Below are 24,235 nucleotides of genomic sequence, written 5' to 3'. Positions count from 1 at the left end.
AAAGAGTACAAGTCACTGTAATAATTCCTCCTCTCCTTACTGGTGAAGTGCTACCTTCATACAGCGACCACAAAAACTGGAGACAAAGTCCAATCCTTATTTTGTGTAAATGCATTCTAAAGTTCAACCGAATCTAATATGAGGCGGCGTCAGTTGTCTCATTTAGCCAAATTTAGACGATATCTCTGTTTAAGTATATTTCTGGTGTCCCAACATCAAACCTACAAGCAACTACCATTAGCCCATGGCTGTGGTTCAACAGAGACAGACAGTCTGGAAAAACACAAAGGATATTTTGTACTGCAAACAACCACTTGGTTGTACTGAAGCCTCATTTTAAAGTGATTTCTGTGTGGAATGAGTATACTGTAAAAGATTGGGAACTTTGTATTAGCTTAAAGTTGAAATTTAAAATGCGTTTTTTGTACTGAACAAAAACCTTGGACTTTGTCCCAGATTTCCTACAGGGAAGTAACTCAGTCAATATATCACTTCACAGCCAGTCTTTATATGGCATTTAATCTTCAGTCGTCATGAAATATGTTAACGGGTACACAAGCTCAATTTCTGTGTGGACTGAAAATTACGTTAGCAGGACAGACACTATTGGTTTGTGGGCAAAACTGGATAAAATACCCCCCGTCCTCAAAAACAGAAGGCAGCTAACATGGACACAATATCAGGCTGAAGGAATGAATTGAACTTAAATGAGAATTCAGTCTCACTAACAGGACGTTCTCTGCTGAAATAGTAGGAGTAAACCGGGGCGAAAGTAACAAGGCGATTTTCTCAGAGCCCTGACTTCATTTTCAGTCCAAGCTGTGACAACACCTTCAGCACGCAACCCTTGATAGAGCTGAATATGTCACATGATTTTGTCATCGTTTCCTGCGGCCGTCTTCAGAAAAGTGTTTTCGAGCACGGCAAGTCAATTTCTGAAGCGGGACTCTTTTTCGAATTACAAGTTGTGTCTCTCGTTTCATGTGTCACAGTAACGATTAATCTACAGGTTATTTAGTGCTTTAACACACCCTGAAGTTTGCCCTGTCACAGTTGTTCAGTATAAAAAAAAATGGTGTTTATATGTCAGGAGTTTCTGTCACAGTGACCACAAATGTTTGTTTTGTCCCGCTGCTAACGTGGTGACTTTCTGTGTGTTGCAGCATTTATTAAAACATGTTTATGTCACATTATACATACAGAATATGCCAGTAGCGTGGGTCAGAAAGACAGAGGTCTGATTCAGCCAGATGTTTGAGAAGGCGTTTCTGGACATATCTATTAGAAACATTAGTCTCAGGTCAGCTGATAAAGTCGCTTTGTTCAGATAATGCAGGAGGAGTGCAGAGATAATTGGGGAGAAGACTAGACCACAGGCACAGATCACATTATGAAGTCTTCTCCTTGGACTAGGAGAGGAAGCTGTATGCCTATATGAAGGGAGCGGCTGATATTTATTTTGGCCTGTCTCAGTGGAGTAGGTGTCAGTAAAAAGCACTCAAAATGCAGATCACTCATACTGTTCTTACTAAAACAAATTTAAATTCATTTCAAAATGTGAAATTTGTATAGGCCATACTGTAAATAGATTTTTAACTTTTATCTTAATTTTATTGTTTATTTTCATTTTGTCCTATCTTTCTAAATTATGTGTCATTTTTTTCACTGTTTCAGAAACTGCTGCAACATGCAAATATCCCCAGTGCAGGATCAGTAAAGTCTTATTTTATTTTAATCATGTCAGGTTCATTAACAATCTCCATCTAACCATTCCCCCCTGTTTTAGGTGCACACATATTGCATATTTGTATTATATATTTATAATATATGCTTAATATAATATGAAATTTTCTAAACAATTCAAGTTTGGGCTGTCAGGTTACTTTTGAAACTGAATATTATAAATATAATTTTTTTTTAAAGATAAAGGACAAAAGATGTTTGCAGTTACACATTAACAAGGTCACAGTCATGTTTATTTATTAAGTACAAGGGTAAAATCTAGCTTGTATTGTTGTGTTACTTTTGTCCCAACTTATGGGGTTAATGTGCCACTTATGTTTAAAGTAAAATTATATGGAAGTCGTTCTACATTTGTACAAAATACCACCTGATGTTGATAGACCACATCTGTGAGTTAGTGACCACAGCAAAAAATATATCTGTCTGAAACATTATCTTTTAAAATCAGGTTTTTCTGAAAAATGGTACTTTCGCCCCTGTTCTCCCCTACATTAAGTCAGTAGTTTTCTATTTAACTTTTACTTTGATAACCAAGCAGCAGTTTGGGTGCCAAGGTACCCAAACTTTGAATATTCAACAATACCTCCCTTTATTCAAATGATAATGAATATTCAATACAAAGTGTTACATGCTTACGGTCATGGTTAAATGGCTTTTGAGTTGGCCTACTACTTAGGACTAAGTCAAACTAACCTATAATTAAGGTACAGACATTTTAAGAAATGTTGATCACCTCTTTGTCAGGAGTCTCTTATTCATTCAAGGCTACAGCACTGTTTGAAAAGTCTCTAAGTTACGGATGGAAGGCCAAAGGTTGAACTCATTATTTGAACATAAGAGGTTGTTGTTATTCTTGTGGCAGTGGCTGGGGTTTTTTTAGTATGTTTTCATCTTATCAATTCCTTAAGCCAATCTAGCCTTTGTTACTTTTTATTAATATGCCATTCAAAGTGTCTCAGCCCGTGTTTCTGCTGGTGTGTCAGCTTCTGACCGTAGATCAGTGCATTTGTTGGAGGCGCTGTACAGCCTCAGTGTGTGGATGGATGTGACAGCTGAGAGTTGAGGTGGGTGGTGCTCTCCTGAGACCTGATGGCAGGTGTGATCAGGCCTGATTCTCAGCTTCTCCTTTGGCTCCCATAGGTGTCACGATGCTCCACCTGCCATGTGAAACCTCCCCGGGGAGGGATGAAAATCAAAGCCGTGGGGGTGGACTCCTTTTATAGGTGTGAGTCAAAGGTAGAGGTGACTATTACATTTAATCTAGTTACTGTAATTTAATACCTTTTTTCTGTATTTGCACTGTTTTTAAGGTTTAATCGGCAGCGTTTAAAGCATTACATCAGAAATGATGGTTGGAAAAAATGGTTCCAGCTTACTTCAGATTAGCCAAAAAATAATTCATTCAGATACCTGGAGTTGGCCCTTAGGTTCTTTTGTTTTTACCTGTGATGCTAGTTCAGAAGGCCAGAAGCTAGCAAACAAGCCAGACGACAAGCTGCTCTTGCTCACTGCTAACTTTTTGCCACATGAGGTAGCTTGATAGACAAAATATCCATCCATCCATCGTCAATCGCTGGGGCTGGGGCCAATCCCAGTTTACATCGGGCGAAAGGCGGGGTGCATCCTGGACAGGTCACCAGTCCATCGCAGGGCCACACATAGACAAACAACCAGTCACACTCACATCCACACCTAAGGACAATTTTAGAGACACCAATTAACCTAGCCTGCATGTCTTTGAACGTCACCATTGCACCGCCCTAAAAACAAAATAACTTGTAATTAAAAATAAGGATGAAGAATTTCAGTTTCCAAAAGAAATAGTTCCTAGCACTCTTAACACAGTTAATGCAACATCATGGGGACAGTAGAGGAAACTATTGCTGAATTATCTGGTTCATTTGGCTGCTAGCATGCATGTTTTACCAAAGAAAGGCTAAAAAATACAAAGCAGAGACACTTCACACAAACTATTACCAAAAAGCCAAGCAGACCCAAACCCAAAAAAGTAAAATGAGTTCATTGTATAAATACTAGCTACATCGTTGTGATACCTGTGCGTATGACACAAATGAGGATGTTTTTTTAAAGTTACTCTGTATTTTTGTATTAAGTAAATGAAACAAAAGAGCAAACATTATTGTATTTTTACCCCAGGAAGTTAAGTACTGCAGTACTTCATTAAAATGTAAGCAAAGTCCTCCAGCAGGACATAGTGGTGTCTGCCCCCCCCCGGTGTTCGTGATGTAAGGAAGCCAACAGGAAGGAAGCACCACTCGTGGCCACTCTGGGTCCATCACTCTTTACAGAGCTGGCTGTGGCCGGAGGACTGGGCATCTCTGGCACACAGGGAGGATTTTCCGATCCCCTGCCCCGCTTTCAGATGCTCGTTAATCTGCCGGCTCTATTTTTATCTGCCCTCTCCTCCCACCCCCGGGCTCTCCGCCTTCACTCGGCTCCTTATGTCCATCCACTGAGGGAGAGGCTGCCTCGGCAGGCCGGCAGCTCCAATTAGAGGCCTCTCCACTGGGGATTGGGCTTGCTGTCCGCCTCTGGCCCCTCAGGCTGTCTTCCCGTCTACCTTTCTCAGGTTAGCCCCAGACGATGCCTCACTCCCTGCATCCCGTCTTTTCCCTCCCTGTCTGCCTTGTTTCTCTGTCTTCCCTCCAGAGCTTGTGATGCTCCACAGGGAGTAAGGGGGAGTGAAAGGCCTTCTGTCGCCTGAGGGTAGGCTCTGGTCCCTCGGCTGTACTTTGAGAAGAAGCTAACTGGTGCACCTTTCAGGAGGCGGCTTCAGTGCAACTGCTGGAGACACTAACTCTGATCGTATTGTCACAGCTCCTGCGAGTGTACAACTGAAACTGCTGCTACTACTGTAAACACTATAATTGATCCTCCACACAGAAAAATGAAGGCACTTCTTGTTTGACGAGTTCTGTTAGAAGATCACGACTCAAAGAACCTGACAATTACAAACATCCTTACAAATGTTTTCCCAGTTTCAAAGAGTTCTTTGTTTTAACCTGATGAATTAGACCATTCAGTCTTTTCTTAAAATGTTCATAACATTCGGTATGGCAATTTTTAGACAGTGATTCTTTATGTTACTATTAAATTAGACATGCTACATTTTCTGGTGCTACAGATGATGAAACATGTTTAAAAGAAAGTAAAAGAAAGTGTTACTGGTATGTCTGTAATTTTTCAGTATGCTGTTGCTGGCCTTATACACAACTAAGATCATGTTTCTTGAATGTTCTTAGCTACACTGGATTCTTCTGGATGACGACCCATTATTTTCATGCAATCCACCAAAAGAATAGCATCTTTTTTCCCAGCTTAGCCCCCACCCAAACTCTGCATGCTCACACCTTCTCCAACCCCATTAATCCCTCAGCCTCCCACTTCTTTATTTCTCTTCAAAGAGACAAGCGCTGCCCGTGACATCAGTCACAGGAAGTGAATCTTTAGCGTTGACTAATTTCCATCGATTGCCTCCAGACAGGCTTAGCAGGCGAGACCCATTCCCACACAGAGCCTGGCTGCTCTCATTTAAGTCTCCCCGCCTGCAGAAAACGCTTCACAATGAACGCAGTCAGCGCTTTTATCTTCTCCCCCACTCCTGCTTATTATCAAATAAATGCGCGGCATAGAGAGATACCCATTGACAGGACCGTGCATAATGACTCCTGGCTGTGTGAAATGGATTAATAAATAATGGTTGAGCAAGAGGAGAAAACGGCTTTGCCTAGTCCCACCACTTCTCAACAAGGCAGCGTACAACAATCCCCACAACACTCGGCTGGATTGTGCCGGACCACATCTAATGGAATGCTGCATGGAATTTAAAACGCAACCTTCTTCTTGAATGTGTTGTGGAATGTGTCATAAATTAGAGGTGGGCTCCTTAAAATGTGAAACAGAAAGCACTATAAAATCCACTACACGATGTTCTACTGAATCCTCCAAAGAATCCCCTCCAAGAGACTTCTCCTGTGAGCATAGAAAGGTAAAAGCAGCCTATAAAAATGTCCAGGAGCAGAACTCCTCTGCAACCTGTTCCCCATCTTGCTGCTGACAGAGCAGCAGCAGAAGGTAAATCAGTTTCCTTTTTTGCTTCTGCTTTCACGCTCTCGTGAGTATACCAACAGTTCAGACACACATATCCTGCAGTTTCCATGTGCAAACTCAATTGAACAGACATACAGTGGAGCCAACAAACACCAGAGGCCTTCTTGTTTTTAACACAGCATCCCCATCCATCCCCCATCAATGACATATTGCTTCATTAACACTCTCGGCTTTGTGTATATTGACAGCTTTTTCAAAATGGCAGAGAGTAAAAGTGTTCCTGCCACCTACTCTGCACCAAAGGGGCTTAAAGAGACTATAAAACCCAAACTGAGTCTGTGATAGTGAAGTGTGCTCTGACTGCACTGTACCCCTGTGCCAATGTAATGAGTCTGTCTGAGACACGGGGTGAAAAGGTCTCAATCTCCTTAACGCTAGATTAAGGAGCAGCTTGATCAAGGCGTCTTAAGTGCTTCATTTTGGAATCAGGATCAATAGCTGCTAAGAAGAATTGAGCTAGGAACTTCGGAAGGTAGAGCTGATTGAATAGAGACTAATACCTTCTCAGAAGCACCGGAGGAATGGCTCATACTGTATACCCTGCTTATGTTTTTATTTTAGCTATTTATTTATTTTATTCAGTCATTCAAATGAGATAAAAAAGGTTATTCTATCTCCTAGCTTCAGTTGTCACGGCAAACGGTAAGTCCTGCTTGTAAGCATGTAAACAGGAGTTTATGTGCTAACATGCAGGACTGTGGTGAAAAACATGTTTTCTCCCAGGAGCGGTGTCAACAATATGGCTATAGTGTGACGTAGCTCAATCCGGACGTATTTTGAAGACCCGTGAAAACCTGTGCTTGTTTTTCTTTGCTTCCAATAACTGCCCGACCAATTATGTCCATCAAGGCCGCGCCCAGCCTCAATCGCCATGATCCGACCAATCCCCACCCTGTCTCTGTGGTTTCAGGGTGAAACCCAGCTGAGGAGTGCCCAGAATTAACCAGGATTAGCCTTGGATTGCACAGGATTACTCAGGCTGGAGAGGGATTAAGTATGATTGCCAGTTTGGGGTGGGTGGTTCGGGGGGAGCGCTAGATGTGTGTGAGTGAGCCTGTGTGCGCATGCACATTGAGGTGAACATGTGTCAAATTGTGAAATAAATCATGCCATTTGTTTACAATGCTGTACAATGTAAAGTGGGTCCAATGCTGCCTGAACTGAAAACACTAGACAGGATTTCTAAATCTTTACCAGTCTAAAAGAGATGTGGAAATGTATGGAACTTGTTTTTCCCTCCATGGTATGAAATGGTCCAGTACATATCCAGTATATATTTTGTATTTTTTGTTGTGTAGAATTAATATATGAGGCTCTCTGCTCAAACACAAAGCTCCATTAAGAGAGTTGCTTGTTAACTGTGAGACAACAAGAGAAAACAGGGTGCAAAGGGTTACATCATTCACGTTGCTATGCAACACAAACTGGATAATTTGTAATAGATGTAATTAGCTTTAGCTAGCTAACCCAGAATAAAAAAAGAGGCAAGGGGGTTAAAAATAATAATCAAGACAATTAGCCATTGCTCTGTTCTTGTGGTGTGGAGGATGTGGGCACACGGCATCCTGCTGAAGAGAACACACAGTTGCTGACCATTTAAAATGCTGTTGGGTCTCAGTAAAATGCAGGTACAGGGGTTGGACAAATAGCAACTCACAGTGTAATGTTATATGCAAACAATGAGGGAAATCAACCTCAATCAAAGTCTGAAACAGTTTTAACAATCTGAAAGAAAGGATATTGTGATCTACTGTACTGGATTAAATTAGACTACAGATGTTGCTGTTATTCTTTCCATCCCATGCACGTTCAGTTAAGAATTCCAGGAGGAGTGGACACTCCAGCAATTTCACACATTAAGTTTCATTTAGTCATCCCGAGGACTACTAATCAGCCTGTGAAAACAGTTGTATAATGTTTTCTGTAGCTCGAGAGCAAGCTTTCCAAAATCTGTAAAAAAAATAACCCTGATAATATCACCAAGGTCTATAGAAATATGATATTAAGTTTAATGGGAAATGTAGTGTTTTATGGACTAAAAGCCAAGATATCCTGGCATCTGCTGCTTCAATTCTGATCATGTGTTTTTGAGCAGTCTCTTCTCCCCCAATTTTATGGAAATACAATGCTAAAGTGCCGTTAAAGTACACTTCCAAAAAACAAAACATTAAAAGGAGGAGACACGTGAGAGTCCCTTTAAACGAGAACTGAAACTTTTCAAATTAAAACAAAACAAAACAATCCCAACTCAAGAGCTTTCAGCCATATCACATAGTCTTCACACGATTACCATTTTCATTTAGGGTGAGGGTTATCTTTAATGTACACAGTCCTGTGGAATAAATATCAGATTCTGATGCTTCTAGTGATGACACTGGTCAAATTATTTCCTAGGTCAAGAATGAACTTGTAAAATACAGCATGTAGTGTAGCAGTAGTTCCCAAATCCAGTCATAAAATTCTTGCCTGGTGTGGTATTTTGAAAAAGGGTAAAGTGTAAGAATTCTGTGTTTATACAGATCCTTGTGTCCACAGGCCATTAACTAACCACTGGACTGACTATCCCCTGACTCAGTGAAAGCAGCAGTGTGTCAGGGTCAAACTCAGTCCCTATTTATGCATAATGGAGCTGGATACCGTGCAGCATGTTCCCCGTAGAGGAAAAGGGTGGGTGTGAGGACAGATTCAGTCACCGTTCTCTCCGTAACAGTCCATCTCCTCCTGCATTAGCAGAAAGACAAAGGCTGAGAGCAGAGGGAACAGGCTCCTCTACTTCAGAATCAGTCTTTCTGACAAGTTAATATATACACTGAGGCAGGGCTTGCCAGCTGATGTGCTACAGAGAGCTGAGAGTCTGCAGGTTTCCACCAAAGACTATACGCTGGAGAACTTCACTGATCAGCTCCCCCTCTGTGGCTGACAGAGTGCTAATCAGTGACATCTCCAGCTACATAGCCTTCGATTGCAGTGATAACCTGGAGACTCTCTGCCTTCCCTTTGCATGTGATGGTCCAATCCTGCACCAGAGTCACGTTGATATAATGGACTGCTGACGAACAAAGACCACGCCAATGTGAGTTTTGAAAAGGCAGATTATTTGGATACTGAGGAGTATTTATGATGTAGGGGACGAGAACGAAAGGGATGAAGGGGTCGAGAACGGCGGGATGAAGGGGTCGAGAACGGAGGGATGAAGGGGTCGAGAACGGAGGGATGAAGGGGTCAAGAAAGGAGGGATGAAGGGGTCGAGAACGGAGGGATGAAGGGGTCGAGAACGGAGGGATGAAGGGGTCAAGAAAGGAGGGATGAAGGGGTCGAGAACGGAGGGATGAAGGGGTCGAGAACGGAGGGATGAAGGGGTCAAGAAAGGAGGGATGAAGGGGTCGAGAACGGAGGGATGAAGGGTTCGAGAACGGATAGATGAAGGGGTCGAGAATGGAGGGATGAAGGAGGTTGTTAGGGGTGTGGTGGCCAGAGCGGCTAGGAACCCGGGGGTCGAGACTCTGGGTGGGGGCTGGTCTCGATAAGTTGGCTTGTTTATCAGTGAGATTGGTTCTGTTTGTTCCCGTTCCATGTGTCGCTAGCCACAGATGCCACAGTATCTTTTTACCAACGAGTCCTCCAAATTTCACAAAATAGATTGTATGGATTGTCCTTCAGATCAATTCAAAAGCAAGTATTTTCTGATCTGATGCCCTATCAGCAGGATGACATCAATTGTGTGTCCTACAGAAAAAGGAGCCAAGGCACTGATTTGAAACCTGTCTAGTATCTTTAATATTATATGCAATATTGATGATGATGATGATGCATTACATTTATATAGCGCTTTATCATTGAAACTCAAAGCGCTTCACAGTGAAGTGGGGGGGACTCACCTCAACCACCACCAATGTGTAGCACCCACCTGGGTGATGCACGGCAGCCATTTAGTGCCAGAACTCTCACCACACATCAGCTTGAGGCAGAGAGGGAGGGAAACATTGAGCCAATTACTACCGGGGATGATTATTGTGTTATTGTGACATTGTGTTTTAATGGGACAAATGGAAATTTTATAGGCAGTTTCAGGCTGGCTATAATCTACAGGGCATTTTAAAACTGAAAAAAAGGTTGCAATTTAGATTGTCAATTGTGATTGCGAATAAATATTATTCTTTGGCCAGATTGACCAACCCTACACATACTGTAATAATGAATATGTTTTGTTAGGGAACTACAGTAGTTAAAAGAACTCCAGAGGCCTCTCATAGCTCCATGTGTCTTTTTCTAATTTGTTAATGATTTATAGGATTCTATTGCTCTCCTGCGTTCAGATAATTTGGCTTAATCATCCCATTTGAGCACTGACATTAAAAGCTGATAGTGTTGAGTATCAGCACCACGTTTTCACTATTAGCAGTTTCAGTACAAAAATGTCAGTCAGCCTTAAAATGAATGTTAGATTAATCTTAATAAATACAGAAGACAATGCCACATTGTAGTAGTTTACAATGTATCAGCAGGTGAAGGAACAGCAGTCTACTGTGGTATAATTGTTGCTCCGGTAGTTGTATGGAAGCTCTTGCTCCCCTCACACACACACACACACACACACACACACACACACACACTGCTAATCACAGCTTGGTACAGGTAGTGAGACGTTGGGACTACTGGTGATTGAGCTTCCCTAGTGGATTGGAAGCAGGAATCTGACAGACTCAGATAAAAGGCTGTTTGGAGTTGCCTGCAGCATCAAACAGCATCAGCCGCCACCCCTCCTCTCTCCCCCCTGTCCTCCCCACCATCACCCCCCCCCTCTCTTCATTTCTCCCTCTTTTGGTTTACTCTGTTTCCATGGCTACGCTCAGCCGGAGCCGTCATGTTGTGGAGAAACCTGTCAGGGTGCCGCTCTCAGATCACCTGATGTGGGTCGCCTCCACTGGCGGCCTCTTTCACACGGCGTCATCGTTCAATTTGGCTTTGATAAAGTCTGCGCTCCGTCGCGTGCCGCGGCTGAGAAGTGCAGTCGGCTCATTTCGTTGCCGAACGTTGAGCTTGTGCAATTTTACCGACCTGGTGGTTTGGAGAGGACCCCTTTGAACAGCAGAAAAAAACATAAAAACATCTCTCCAATCCCATTTTCATATCTGTGAAGAGAGTCTAGTCAAAGCAGAGTGATTTGAGTGGAGGATGGGATGAAATTACCTGTTAGGAGTCATGCTGAGGGGATGGGTGTGTGCGGAGGGGGCTTTTCTACATGAATGAGAATGTTAGTAGGTAGGATACAAGACTGATTTGAGACCCACTTAAAGCTGAATTCTCCCTGTAAACATTTTGCGAGAAACATATTACCTGCTGTTCTGGATGCTGTGCTTTTCATAATGTGCTGCAACAACAAAGAGCCATCAACTCTTTTAGCTGGCTGTCCAGTTCACAGCTATGCAGGTCTGTAAGCTGCCAGAGTACGGGGGGGTGGGGGTGGGTACATATGCTAACTGTACTGATTGTGCTGAAGGGTGAAATGTAAGCTGGCCCCCCACTATGCTCAGATTTGCATCTCCTGATGTTTGTTTCCGATATTTGCTGGTACTTTCAGTGCGAATGAATGAATGAAAGAGGGGCGAGGGGGGAAGATTAGAGTTGTGTAAGGTGATGAGAGGATGGATGTGGAGAGAGGGGGAGAATGAGCAATGTCGTGATCAAGAGACGCTGGGACACAGGGAGGGAGATGAATGGGGCTGAGAGCAGGAAAATTGGACAGGAGGCGGGGAGTGAATGAAGATAGAGAATGGCTCGAGATATCAGGAGACAGAGATTGTGAAGTATGTGCAGGTAATAAACAAGGCAGAAATAGATAGATATCTCCAGAGAGGAAAAAGAAAAGTGTGTGATTGCACAAATAGGGTTGAGAGTTGGGGTTGAGGGGGGTTTGTTTCTGCCAAAAGCTCAGAAAAGAGCAAAAGAGGAAAGAAAAAGAAGGCAGAAAAGCATAGGGAGTAAAACTGGAGAGAGTGTGAATAATGACACAAGCAGGAAAGATTTGGATGAACATGCTGTACTTAGACTAACTTGGCCAGCTGAGATGATGTGTATCCCTGCTAAGCTCTCCTTTAGGCAGGCTTAGATCTCATCAACTCACTCCAGGTTGGCACCGGCTTCAAATGCTGCTGCAGAGCCCTGGATTAACTATACAGCCGTCACTCAGACACTTAAACAGGGGTCTGGAGAGGCTTATCCTATACACCCCCCGCACACCCACACCCGCCACATCCGTCCTCCTTCAAAGGTACTCGCAGGAAGCATTCATCATAACGATATCTGTCTTTGCCTACGGTCATGTTAATTGTGCCATGATTTTAAAAGAGGTTAAATGAGCATGTCCCTCTCCTCCTCGCTCCCCCCATTTACTTCCCCTCTATCTTATTCCAGGCCTGTGTATGTTTGTTTCTTTTTTCATTCTGGGGCTCTTCCAGATCTTCCCCTGCCAAATCACGCCTCTCCCTCCCTTCCTCTCCTTCCCTCCCTCCCTGTCTCTGGCTGGGTCTCAGGCTCTCATATTTGGAGGCCCTGCAATCGATATGGACTGTCTGCGATTGGGTTGCCATGCGTGATTCATTTCTGTAACCTTGGTGATGGTTTGATGTGGAGGCTGCACCCATGTCCACATTATGACTCAGTGAGCGCGTGTGGAGAGGAGAGGCTGGTCAGGGGAGGTATCGATTGGTCCTTCACTCTCCATGCCCTCTTTGCCCCCCCCCTCTCTTTCTTTATCCATCTTTTTCTCACTTGCCGTGCAGCCTTGATAGTTTGGCCATAATTTGAAATGACTTTGTGTTCTCAAGAAATGATTATTTAACCCTAAATGTTCCCTTGGGAGTTAATGCTTATCTCTTCTTTTCTCTCTCCCATTTCTGCCTCCTTTTCCCTCTCTCACCCTATTTCTTTCCCATCTTTCTCTCTCGTTCCAGAATTCAATCAGACACAATCTGTCCCTGCACAGCCGCTTCATCCGGGTGCAAAATGAAGGGACGGGGAAGAGTTCATGGTGGATGCTGAACCCAGAAGGAGGGAAGATGGGGAAGGGACCAAGACGACGTGCGGCCTCTGTAGACAACAGCACCCGCTACCTGAAGACCAAGGGTCGCATTAGCCGTAAGAGAGCAGGGGCCATAGGCCTCGGACGGGGACAAGGTCAGGGGGCCGGACCTGCAATGCAAGGCTCCCCAGAGCATGGTAGTCCAGCAGGGAAGGGAGGTGTGGGCATGGGGGGTGAGGAGTATGACACCTGGACGGACCTCCATTCCCGCACCTCCTCCTCTGCCTCCACACTGAGTGGCTGCCTGTCTCCGATCCTGGCTGAGGCGGAGGCTGATGAACCAGAGGAGGGTGGACTGTCCTGTTCAGCATCTCCTCGACTATACCCCAGCCCTAGCAGCACACGCTCCCCGGCCCTGGGCACTGGGGGCCACTGCCCCACTGTGGAGCTGCCCCAGCTGACTGACCTGACTGGGGCTATCAGTCTAGATGAGAGCAGCTACCCCCAGCCACCGCAAATCAAATGCAATGGTTATCCCTACGTGCCTGGGCCCAAGGCAGAGGGCTCCTACTGTGGGCCCATGTACGCACAGCCTTCCATGGGCATGCTCCGACACCACACTCCCATGGAGACCATCCAGGAGAACAAGCCAGTTAGCTTCCAGCGCCCAATGAGGGGCTACTCAGAGAACAACGCCCTGCAGAGTCTTCTTACTGGAGGTCCTCCGTACTGCAACAAAGACACAGTGCTGGGCCAGGGACGGGAAACACACACACTAATGACACAGGGAACCAATGGCGTTCACAGCCAGCACAGTCACAATCAGAATCGAAGCCACAATCATAACCACAATCACAGCCAAGAGCATGCTCACACTCCCAGCCTACACAATGGCCATGGCTCAGTTCATGACCAGAACACAACCCACCATCAGAACCACAATCAGGGTCACAAACACCAAGCCAGCCTCGACTACAGCCACAGCCACAAGCCCCATGCAGCGCATGACTACCGTCAGAGTCACGAGCACAGTCATAGTAACAAAGTAAATGCCAGCCATGATCACAACCCTCGCTCCAGCCAGAGTCACATGCACAACCAACACCCCCACAACCCTCATAACCCTATGCACAGTGGGCCACAACCCCAGGCCCTCTCCCCACGGGTTAGCACTGACATCCTGCAGCCCTACAGCCTCAAGACCTCTAATCACTATGGGCCACGCCCACACCTCCCGACATCACCGTCCCTGCCGCCCAACCCTGCCAGCGTCATGGATGTTCCCCAGGACCCCTGCCGTCTGGCATCTGCACCTCACCCTCGTCACCAGCCTTACCCCGGGGCTCATCATCAGGGTATGACCGACTCCTGGCATGGCTACTACCACAACAACCACCAGCCGGGGAACGCTGGTTATCAGGGGCAACAGCACTCTGACAGTAGAATGGCTGCCAACCTGGAGATGGAGAATGTCCCTAATAGCCTGGACTGTGATGTAGATTCCATCCTGCTCAGTGACTTTATGGACACAGAGAGCATTGACTTCAACTTTGATGGCTCTCTGTCCCAAGGCGTGGGCATGGGAATGGGTATGAGCTTGGGGGCGTTTGCTTGCCCTCCACCAGCACATAGCAACCAGAGTTGGGTGCCAGGGTGAACCCTGACATAAGGGTTTGGATAGACACATGACCGGAAAGCTCACCCACTGGGCCAGGCTGCTGGTGGGCTGCACCCTTGGACTGAATGACTGTGATTCTGTTTCTCTGAGACTGTAGAACAAAATATGTATTGTCATTATGTTTCCTGGGGACTCCCTACATCCCCTCATCCTACCCCTACCCCCATAAAAAAGCCTTCTGTCTCCACATTGAGTCTGCACCCAGTTAGCCCAGTTTTAAAGCGCCACCCCCACCCCGTTCATGCCCTTCAGTTTTTTTTGTGTTTTTTTGTGTTTTTATGGACTCCTCCCAATCTCGTCCTGCCTATCCTAAGCTCTCAAGCACTTTACATCCATTCTTCCTATACAGATGCAGTAACACAAAGATCAGGCAATGTCACGTTGTGTGTTGGCTTAAGTTTAATGTATGCAATCCACTTAACAGTATTATCACCTCCTACAAAGGAAGTGTTGTTTTTGACTTGAGAACATGATCAAACAGCTGCATAAATATATTTCAATGTAGAGGTGCTTTCAGATTGGGGGTTAAAAAGCAGGGGAGGCTTTGAGGTTTCAGGATGAAGAAAAAATTAGGGTTTTAGAAGAAGAGGGAATACGAACAAAAGGGGTAGAGGGATAGAAATGAAGGGAGCTCCAGGGTCAGTGTGACTTATCTACCTGGTGGACAGTGGTGCTTCATGTTCGGTTCAGCGCGGGAGGACAGTCATCCATCAGTCAACCATCAGCAACACTCCATTGAAATGCAACGTCCCTTCTTTAATCTCCAAAGTAATGCCAGAGTGATGCATCACTATTGCAAATCTAATGCGCCACTCTGTGTTTTTTCAACCCCCCTCTTCAACTCCGGACACACCGGCTTAATGTGTTTTGGCGAAAGTGATGATTAAAGTCACTCTGCACTAAATGGGGGAGGGATTGAAAGGGGTGGTGTTGGGGATGGGGGCATTGAGAGGAGATGATAGGAAAGGAGAAATGCAAATATTCCCTCTGTGCCTCTTCCTCTCCATTTTGTGGATTTATGTAGCTTTCCCCGTAATGAAATAAGCAACGATCAGAGCCTGCTGTACATCCTGAGGAGCTCTCTGATTGGCCTGTGCTGGGCTGCCTCAGCGTGGCTCCTTCACCGACTGACCCCAGAACAGCTTAGCGAGCAGCTGTGGTCAGGCCAGGATGTTGATGGAGCTGCCGTCCTCAGACCCAATGCAACCTTCTCTAATTTACTAACACACAGGTTCAAGCCTACTATGTGCTTTTACTCCTGCGAATTGCACACTGATGAACAACGTCAGCAGATTACTATTTGGTGCTATCTCTTCTTCCCAGGCTCCCTCCTATCACGCCACCCCATCCCGAGGTTACTCGGAGGGTAAACAAGAGTAATTAACCGCCAAACAAGATGGATGATTTATGCAAGTGTGTGGATTCGCTCATCGGCACAAAGTCATAATTCTTCCCCCCCGCCAGGAACAAGGAGGGCGATTTTTGAGAGGTGATGCCCAGCGACAAGGTAAAGCGGCTGGCAAGCTTTGTGCTTTTAGTGTCCTTCAAGTCCTTTAAGCATCCCCTTTACAAGCATTCACCGCCCTATCCTGGCCATGGCTTTCGTTAGTTGTTGTCTTTTCTTGTGCTCGTTTTGTGATTGTGCAGATGTCTGTCCTGTTTCAATACAGCCTGGATGGGAGCTTCCGTGTGCATTTTATTTTCTCCATTCCCAGAGGGAAAACAGGCAAAGGGGGCTTTCGCCAACCCATGTCCTGGCACCTGTCCCACTCATGACAGAGAGAATCGGAACAAGAGAGAGAGAAGAAAGGTAGATAGATACAGAGAGAGACTGAATGGGAGGCATGGAGTTAAAGGAGTAAGCAGGATCTGTGAGACTGGGAGAGATTTTCCAGCTCGGTAGCTTTCTGTAGAATTGGCTGTTTGAATCAGGCCAAATGTCAAGTGCTACTCAGCCAGCTCTGGCGAGCTTTGACCAGAACCAGACGTCTCCCTCCTGATCAAGGACAATGACGGGTATTTCCATACACATTTCTTTTGCTTTCTTCTTTTCTTTTCACGAGTTAAGATGGCCCATTGTTGTAACCCAACTGTAATTTGTTCTCTGGCCCGTGTGCACTTGTGTGTCAAGCTTCTTGTGGGTGTGCGAGCGTGTGTGTGTGTGTGTAGCACAGTGATGTACAAGAACTGATTAAGGGAATATTGTTGAGAACTAACTTGCCCCGATATTGTCCATGCCTGGATGAGTGCAGCATACATAATATATACAGTTTATATTTATTGGTAAGGGAGATGGGTCTATGGAGGACCATTCAGACCCCTCGTTGCTTTGTCTTCTTGATGACAAAGAGGCAGAATGCTGTTTCAGTTCGACATTTCATTCTGTACATAATCTATATTGAGAAAATTGTATTATAATTTTTTTGCAAATATCAATTTCTTTTCTAAAATGATGTATCTGCTCATCTGGTGACTGTAAAATAAAAACAAATAAGAACATAGATGTTTTATTGTGTGTGTCTCTGTTATTCACATCTACAATCCCATGTGCATTGCTGTCAGGTGAAAACCTTGTATCTTCTGGATATGAACTCTTAAAGAACAATACAAAGAGGTTTGTCTTTAATCTGACCCTCAAGTCAAGTCAGTTTTACTGATATAGGCCGAAATCACAAATTGCAAAGTTGCCTCAGAGGACTTCACAATTTGTATAGCATACAGCCCTCTCTGTCGTTATCACAATTTGGATAAGGGGAAAAAGTGAAAAACTCCAGGAAGTGGAGCTGTGGAGGGATATACACGGACAGATAGAAATCGCATTAGTAAAACTACAATATGGAGAATCAGAATTACAATATTATGTAAATTAAATCTGGTTTATTGAGTAATAACGTTGTACTCTGGAAAACAGCAACAATGCTACAATGACAGGGACAGACACACAAGCAGTCAGACAATCAAAGAGGTTTTATACAAACCAACAAAATAATTGTTAATTGCCCAGGTAAACAGTGTGTGTGCAAAACTATGTTGAGGAAGGTAGGTCAAAGTTGAACTAGGAAGTCTTTCTGTAAACTGTGAAGGATGTTTAAAACAGACAGTATGGGTAATAATTTTACGTTTACATTAGTTTTCTCCTCCAATTAAGTTAGGTTAAGCTTGAGATTCGTTTACAACCTGACTGCTCATGTTTCTTGCCCAGTCTGATTTCCTTTTCAGCAAAGACCCCTCATTCCTGGGTCTTAGTAATTAACTTAGTAAGTTTTATTCCATTATTACAGAAATTATGACCAAAACTAAAGAACAAAGTTGTCATAACCTGAAATAAAATAAATCTTCTGACGTTTTTGTTAGATTTCAAGCAGGTTTTTAAAGAGGGTATGCGCGTGACATCACAGAACGCAGTTACGCTCACTGAGTGGCAGAAAGACAAGCAGCAGTGTTAGACTGAATCAGCAAAAACACAAACAACACATCTAAAATGGGAAAGAGCTGGACCACTGGTTCTTTGGTAAGCAGTAAGGATCACTGTCGAGTCCGACAGCCTTTAATTTGAGCAAATAATCACTTGTTTTACTCCCGGTTTGCTAAACGCAGCCATGGTAACAGATGTTTTCAGTGTTCCGGAAAGGGAAGTGACATCAACGCATACCCTCTATTTACTGATTTATTATTAAAGATTTACAACAACTTGAATGGAGGTTTGTACATTAACAGCAGTGATAATATGTCATAGAGTTAACTAATAATTATCATGGTAGCACATCATTAGCTGTATGTGTGTGTGTTTGAGGTGTGCGTCTCTTTATATGTGAATGAATGGTTGCATAGAAAACAGGTGCGTGTGTGAATGTGTGTGTGTATATATGTGTGTGTGTGTATGATGGACAGTTCGACACACCAGTATATCAGCCCTCACCTCAGCTTTGGGACTGACTGTAAGTGTGTATTTGTGCGCAACTCCCTGCATGTGGACATGTGTGTGTGTGTGTGTGTGTTTTGGTGTCTAGTCTAGCGCCTGTGTGATAAGGCTCGTTAGCAACTCGATGCCATGCCACAGCTGTGTCTGTCCCAGCGGACGCTTCCTCACTGAGGGACTGACTGCATCTGCACCGCCATACTGTGCCACACATTCACGCGCACACACAAACACACGGCTGTGTCCTCATCGCCCCCTCACCTCTGTTGCTGTGTGTGTGTGGCGTGAACCTACAGAGAGAAAGTCAATGTAACATATAGTTAGTTAGCAGCAGCTCACCTGACAAGATGGCTGAGCCCTGTACACCTGGGAAGATGGCGGCACCCAGTGCTACACACACATACACACGCACACACACACATACTGTCAGAAGCCAATAACAGCTCTCCATCATCCCCAGCTCATGCCGTTCTATAAAATATGCCTCTTGGATGCTAGTTAGTTCATCTGGTAGAGAGAGGAAGGTTAGTGTGAGACAGAATGCATAATAAGGACGGGCTCCTGCTGCACTCCATGCAAATGTGAAACCTGATGTGTCAGAGCCGTGATGGATCTGTTCTGACAGACACGGTGACAGCCCAGTGACAGCAACTTAAAAACCTACACTCCTTCTCCCTCTCACTCTCTCCCTCCTCGTATATATTTACAACCGAAGCATCTTAATGCACTTTCCCCCCCTAATCTCCCATGTTCTTCTGCAGCTAGTTCAGAGACGTCCCCATATTTCACAGGATATGGAATTTTGTGATCTGACAAAGGTTGTGGGCTGAAATGCGAGCTCTGTATAGTGTATGATATCTGCATAAACTGTATGGTGCTGTTGTGTGTGTCTGTTAGTGAGAGACACTCAAATTCTCTATTGAATCCCAGGAAAGTACTCCGAGTATTAATCATTCCCTGTAAATAAATAGCTAATTGTTTTGATAAAACTGTTTTTGCGCTTTCTATAATAATTGTAGTCTAACAAAAGAGACATTCAGTATCTCACAAAAGTGAGTACACCCCTCACATTGTTGTAAATATTTGATTATATCTTTTCATGTGACAACACTGAAGAAATTACACTTACTACAATATAAAGTAGTGAGTGTACAGCTTGTATAACAGTGTAAATTTGCTGTCCCCTCAAAATAACACATCACACAGCCATTAATGTCTAAACCGCTGGCAACCAAAGTGAGTGCATAGTGAGTACAATAAAAATTGAGTGAGTACAATAAAACATCACACACACACACATATATAAATGAATCTAGCTAGATAGATTACGAGTCACATATAGATAGATAGATAGATAGATAGATAGATAGATAGATAGATAGATAGATAGATAGATAGATAGATAATCCAATTCAAAAACCACTGATGCAAATCTATACGTACGTTTGAGTTACCCAGGAGACCAGTGTTCGCTTCTCCTGTGAAATCATAGTCAGCACTGATTCTTTTTAACTTTACTCTTTATCTCTACTCTTTTATCTCTGTGGGGTCCTTTCCATAATGTAGTAAGACACTTGCAATAACAATCTGAGCCTGTCAGTGGTAAAAACAAGCACTTTTAATGGACATACATTGACAGTGCACATTTGCGTGGAATAATTACATTTCAGAAAAAAAAAATAGGGGTAGGGATATTCTATTATCTGCTTGCCATCAACTTACATTTTGAAGTTCCTCACTAAGAGTTTTCTTAATGATTGTTTTATCTTTGTGTTGTTTTTCTTTAGATTTTTTATTTGTTTAGCTGCTGCTTTTATCCAGAGCGACTTACAATTGCCATTGATGTCAGCGCAACTATGTGTTAACTGTCTTGCTTAGGGACACATTGGTGGATGTGTCACAGTGGGGGATTGAACCTGGGTCTCTCACACCAAAGGCATGTTTCTAATCCACTGCTCCATCACCACTCGCCAATGAAACGGAATCGGCAGCATATAAAACTAAATTGCACGAGGCAGTTGTTTTAAAGTAATTTATAGACCCAGGATACTACACTGTGACACCCCACATCCCATAATTCCATACGTCCCATCAACGTCAACCAATTGAGTACTATTTATTTAGTATGACTGGACCCAATTTAGTGTCAGCCCACTAAAACCCATGGCTTAAATTTCATTCATAAAATGCTGTGATCTATTGTATCAAATTCTGTGTGCAAATGCAGCGTGACCATAAGACAAGACTTCCCTCCATCCACTTTGCTTCTAATAAGGTCTGTTAGATACAATAAGCATGTTTTAGTAGAATGGTAGCAGACACCTGATTGCTACACATATATAATACACATAAACTGGAATTTTTGATACGTAAAAATACAAGGTGATGGCGAAGAGCACTATCCTATTTTCTTCATCAGGACACGGGCAAGTCTATTACCAAGCTTAATGCCATGGCCACTCAGAAAAGTATTGCAAGGTAGGCTGGCTTCAAATCATAAACCATTTTGTTTGTTTGTGGTTGGTTGAAGTGATGGTTGCTGTAGGTCCGTTTCAGTGAGAGTTATCAAACAGAAGTACTGTTGCTATGGTTACTTCCAGTTAATATACCTTGTGCACTAATTTATTATAAAAGTGGTCAAACTGTGCTCCAGGGCTTTGTTTAATGTGTGCCGTTATGCAGTCTTAATTAACACCTGCCAGCCAATCAGAAATTATATTCTTTCATGGCCATGGCATGAAAGATTACAAGTCTAAAGACAAGTATAATTGTCTCAACCCAAGTTAAAAAGACATCAAATTCTGAGATACATTTTTTTCCACAGTGACATTTTTTTCTCTTTCATTGCTCATCACAATGGTGGTCAGCTGACCTACTGTACAGTTACATGTGCTGATCCAGTCTCAGTGGCCTTCTGACCCCATGCAGTTACCAGGGAGTGACTGGGACAGGCTGATGGGACTTCCTGCTGGCTAGTGCGTTGCAGTGCGCCCACTGCTGTGGTTTATAACAGCATAGCCTCCCCAGGGATTCAGCTGATGGCAAACATCAAAGCTGTGCCTGGTATATTAGAACAGCAAGAACGTGGGTGGAGGTCATCTCCAATGAATTCTGCCTCATATATGGGACAAACGCCTTCAGCACGTTGCATGAATGCTCATTATCAATTCATGCAGCCACTGAACACTCCCTGTTTCTCTTCAAATTCTCTGTTTTTCCTTGTCTTTAAAGGGAGCTGTTTTTTTTTTTTCTTCTTCTTCTTTTTTGAGCATGAATTTCAACAATTCAAACTTCCGCTCAATGACAAGCTATGAGTCCCACGCTGGAAAAAGGTCCCATGTGTTTGAAGCATCTAGGCCGCTCCATCTTTTTGATCAGCAGCTCGGCTGTGAATTCTGCAGATCAGAAAGTGGATCAGAGGCTCCCCAGGGACCGCCATTTATGCCTGCCACCAGCAGAGGATAGAGAACGTAATTAAGAGTTTGTTAAGATGCCCAAATTCCTTCTCATTTCCACCCGCCTCCCTCCGTCCCTTTCCCATCCCTCCTCCTCCTGCTCCCAGTAGCTCTGATCTCGCCACAGATTAAACCTCTCATATCCCGGGAAGACAGAGCCATGGAGGGGAGCTGCATCTCCAGCCACACAGGCTGATTATCTTAAAGAGTAATTAGTGAGTGTGACAATCTTAGAGACAGAGCGCTGTGTCGACATGATGGAGATGGATTATTCTGACTGGGGTGTACACAGGCCCCTCTGAAAGGCACAAGAAAGAGGAGTGCATGTGTTGCATGTGCGTTAATTATCAGTGTCACTCACTCTTTATGTGTCTTCATGTGCTTGTTAGTAATTACTGTTCATGTATGTGTATGTATCAGTGTCAGTCAGTCAGTCAGCAAGCAACTTCAAACCACCGCAAGGCAACAATTATCCCTTCAATAATACGCAGCTCAGGCTTAGTACACGCTGTGAGAGATTTGATACTGAATGCTAATTGATCTGGAAGTTGATTGTTTCTTTTGTGGGGGAGGGTGAAGACTTGAAAAAAAACTATTTGTCTTGCATAGAAATGTGCCTGGGTCAGTCAGTGTGACAGTGTAGTTCATATTTTATTAACATTGTTGCTCTTATCCAAGGGAAAAGTAAGACAAAGGAAATTAACATAACATACATGTGTGTAAGGGCTTTATATGTCTTTTAACAGTGTAGGAATATAATTTTCTTTATTGCACTGTTCCTGATCATCATTCTTTTCTACACTCTCAATATTAAAAATAATACAGTGAAATAAAGTAATTTAGTAAATCAGTAGAAACGAATTGAAGGAAGGGCATAAAGAGCTATTAAAATGAATTAGATTTAATGTGCACATGAGGAAAAGTTGAAGATATATGTGAGGGGTCTCTGGCAATTAAATCCAATTGTGACATCATAATTTTACGATGGTAGTCATGCCATGATCAGTACAGAAATAATCCTGGATATCGCATTAAAATATGAGGCCCCATTCAGTCCTATGAGAGTTACTCACTGGGCGCAAAATGCCTCTGGGGGTGTGGACGTTTTTATTGGACTATATTATTACCCCACAGAAGACAATCAACAAATGTTTACCACGAGCCACAAAGATTTAACTATACATAAGCATGTATTTGTGTTGTGTAAAATCATATTAACAAAAAAACGGAGCAACTTGCTTAAGTGACGGTTTTGTTTATTTGTGGAATTTTGTCCGTGTACCGTGGAAATCTTTTACTATCCACAAACACAAGGTATGGGAAGATTGTATTACATTTCACAAAAATAACACAAAATACAAAACATTATGCCAGTAATGTCAAACTAAATGGTCTAATAACATCAGTCAGGTGAGCATGTTTGGACATTTCCCACTCATTTTATAATAAAAACTACAAATCTAAAACACAGATCAGTTTAATGCATGCTATGCCCCATAGCTTACTGGAAGGATTAATTGGCAGATGGTTCTGATGGAGATGCACGGAAATCTGAATGTATCCCATCAGGGAGTTTATTAAAGATTATTTTCATTCATTTGGAGTTTTCATTCATTTAAGCTGCAGTGTAGAACTTTTGTCTCCCCTTTCTGACAGTGAGAGTAACTATACAACACCATGCTGACCCATGCTTATGACGTATAGGCTCTGCCACACTGAGTTGTTGCCTTTGCTACGGTTGCTCCTGGCTTCAGCTCTGGCTAACCAATCATTGCTGGTTGGCATAAAACACATCTCTGCTGGTTCAGCGGTGCAGGAATGTTGCCACAGAAACTCTGGTATACTGCAATTACAGAAAGATTAAGACTTAGTCAAGATTGTGTGAACTAATTTGGCAAAGGCTTGAATGTAACAGACTAACATTTATATCCTACACTCTAATATATACTTTTATTAATTCAATGAAGAAACAAAGCCATGGGTATGCTAATAAACTAGTGTCCCATGTATTTGTCTAATGATTTTTTCTTTAAATACTATTGACACTAGCCTACTGAGGAAAAAAGATACATTTGTCTGCAGCTGCTCATTGGTACACAATCTTTGTCTTATGGTGCTTTCAGACCAAGAGCAAAGCGAGCGTTCAGGGCGGTGAGTTTACATCCAAAGTCAATGCAAAGATGATGAAAGATAGAACCCCGATTTCCTTTCGGCGGCGCGATGCGACGATGTCGACATGAAGGAATTAGTGTGAGGCTGAGTTGCGATAGCCTGTCAGCGTTGAGATT

General features: G+C 43.5%; 1 protein-coding gene across 1 annotated transcript in view; it reads left to right on the top strand.

Moving 5' to 3' along the window:
• Window positions 1-17,062, top strand: part of foxo6b (forkhead box O6 b) — a 42,972-nt gene extending 25,910 nt beyond the window's left edge. Inside the window, exon 2 of the mRNA XM_038723972.1 lies at window positions 12,828-17,062. Coding sequence (XP_038579900.1) covers window positions 12,828-14,552 — 1,725 coding nt within the window. The 3' untranslated portion in view covers window positions 14,553-17,062. The remainder of the gene's footprint in view (window positions 1-12,827) is intronic.
• Window positions 17,063-24,235: the final 7,173 nt, after the last annotated feature.

Source organism: Micropterus salmoides, unplaced genomic scaffold (genome assembly GCF_014851395.1).
Source record: "Micropterus salmoides isolate LMB-PRFRI ecotype aquatic unplaced genomic scaffold, ASM1485139v1 Ms_hic_scaffold_17, whole genome shotgun sequence".
Classification (NCBI taxonomy): Eukaryota; Metazoa; Chordata; class Actinopteri; order Centrarchiformes; family Centrarchidae; genus Micropterus; species Micropterus salmoides.
The sequence above is the reverse complement of the archived record's forward strand: the minus strand, read 5'-3'. Positions and strand labels throughout refer to the sequence as shown.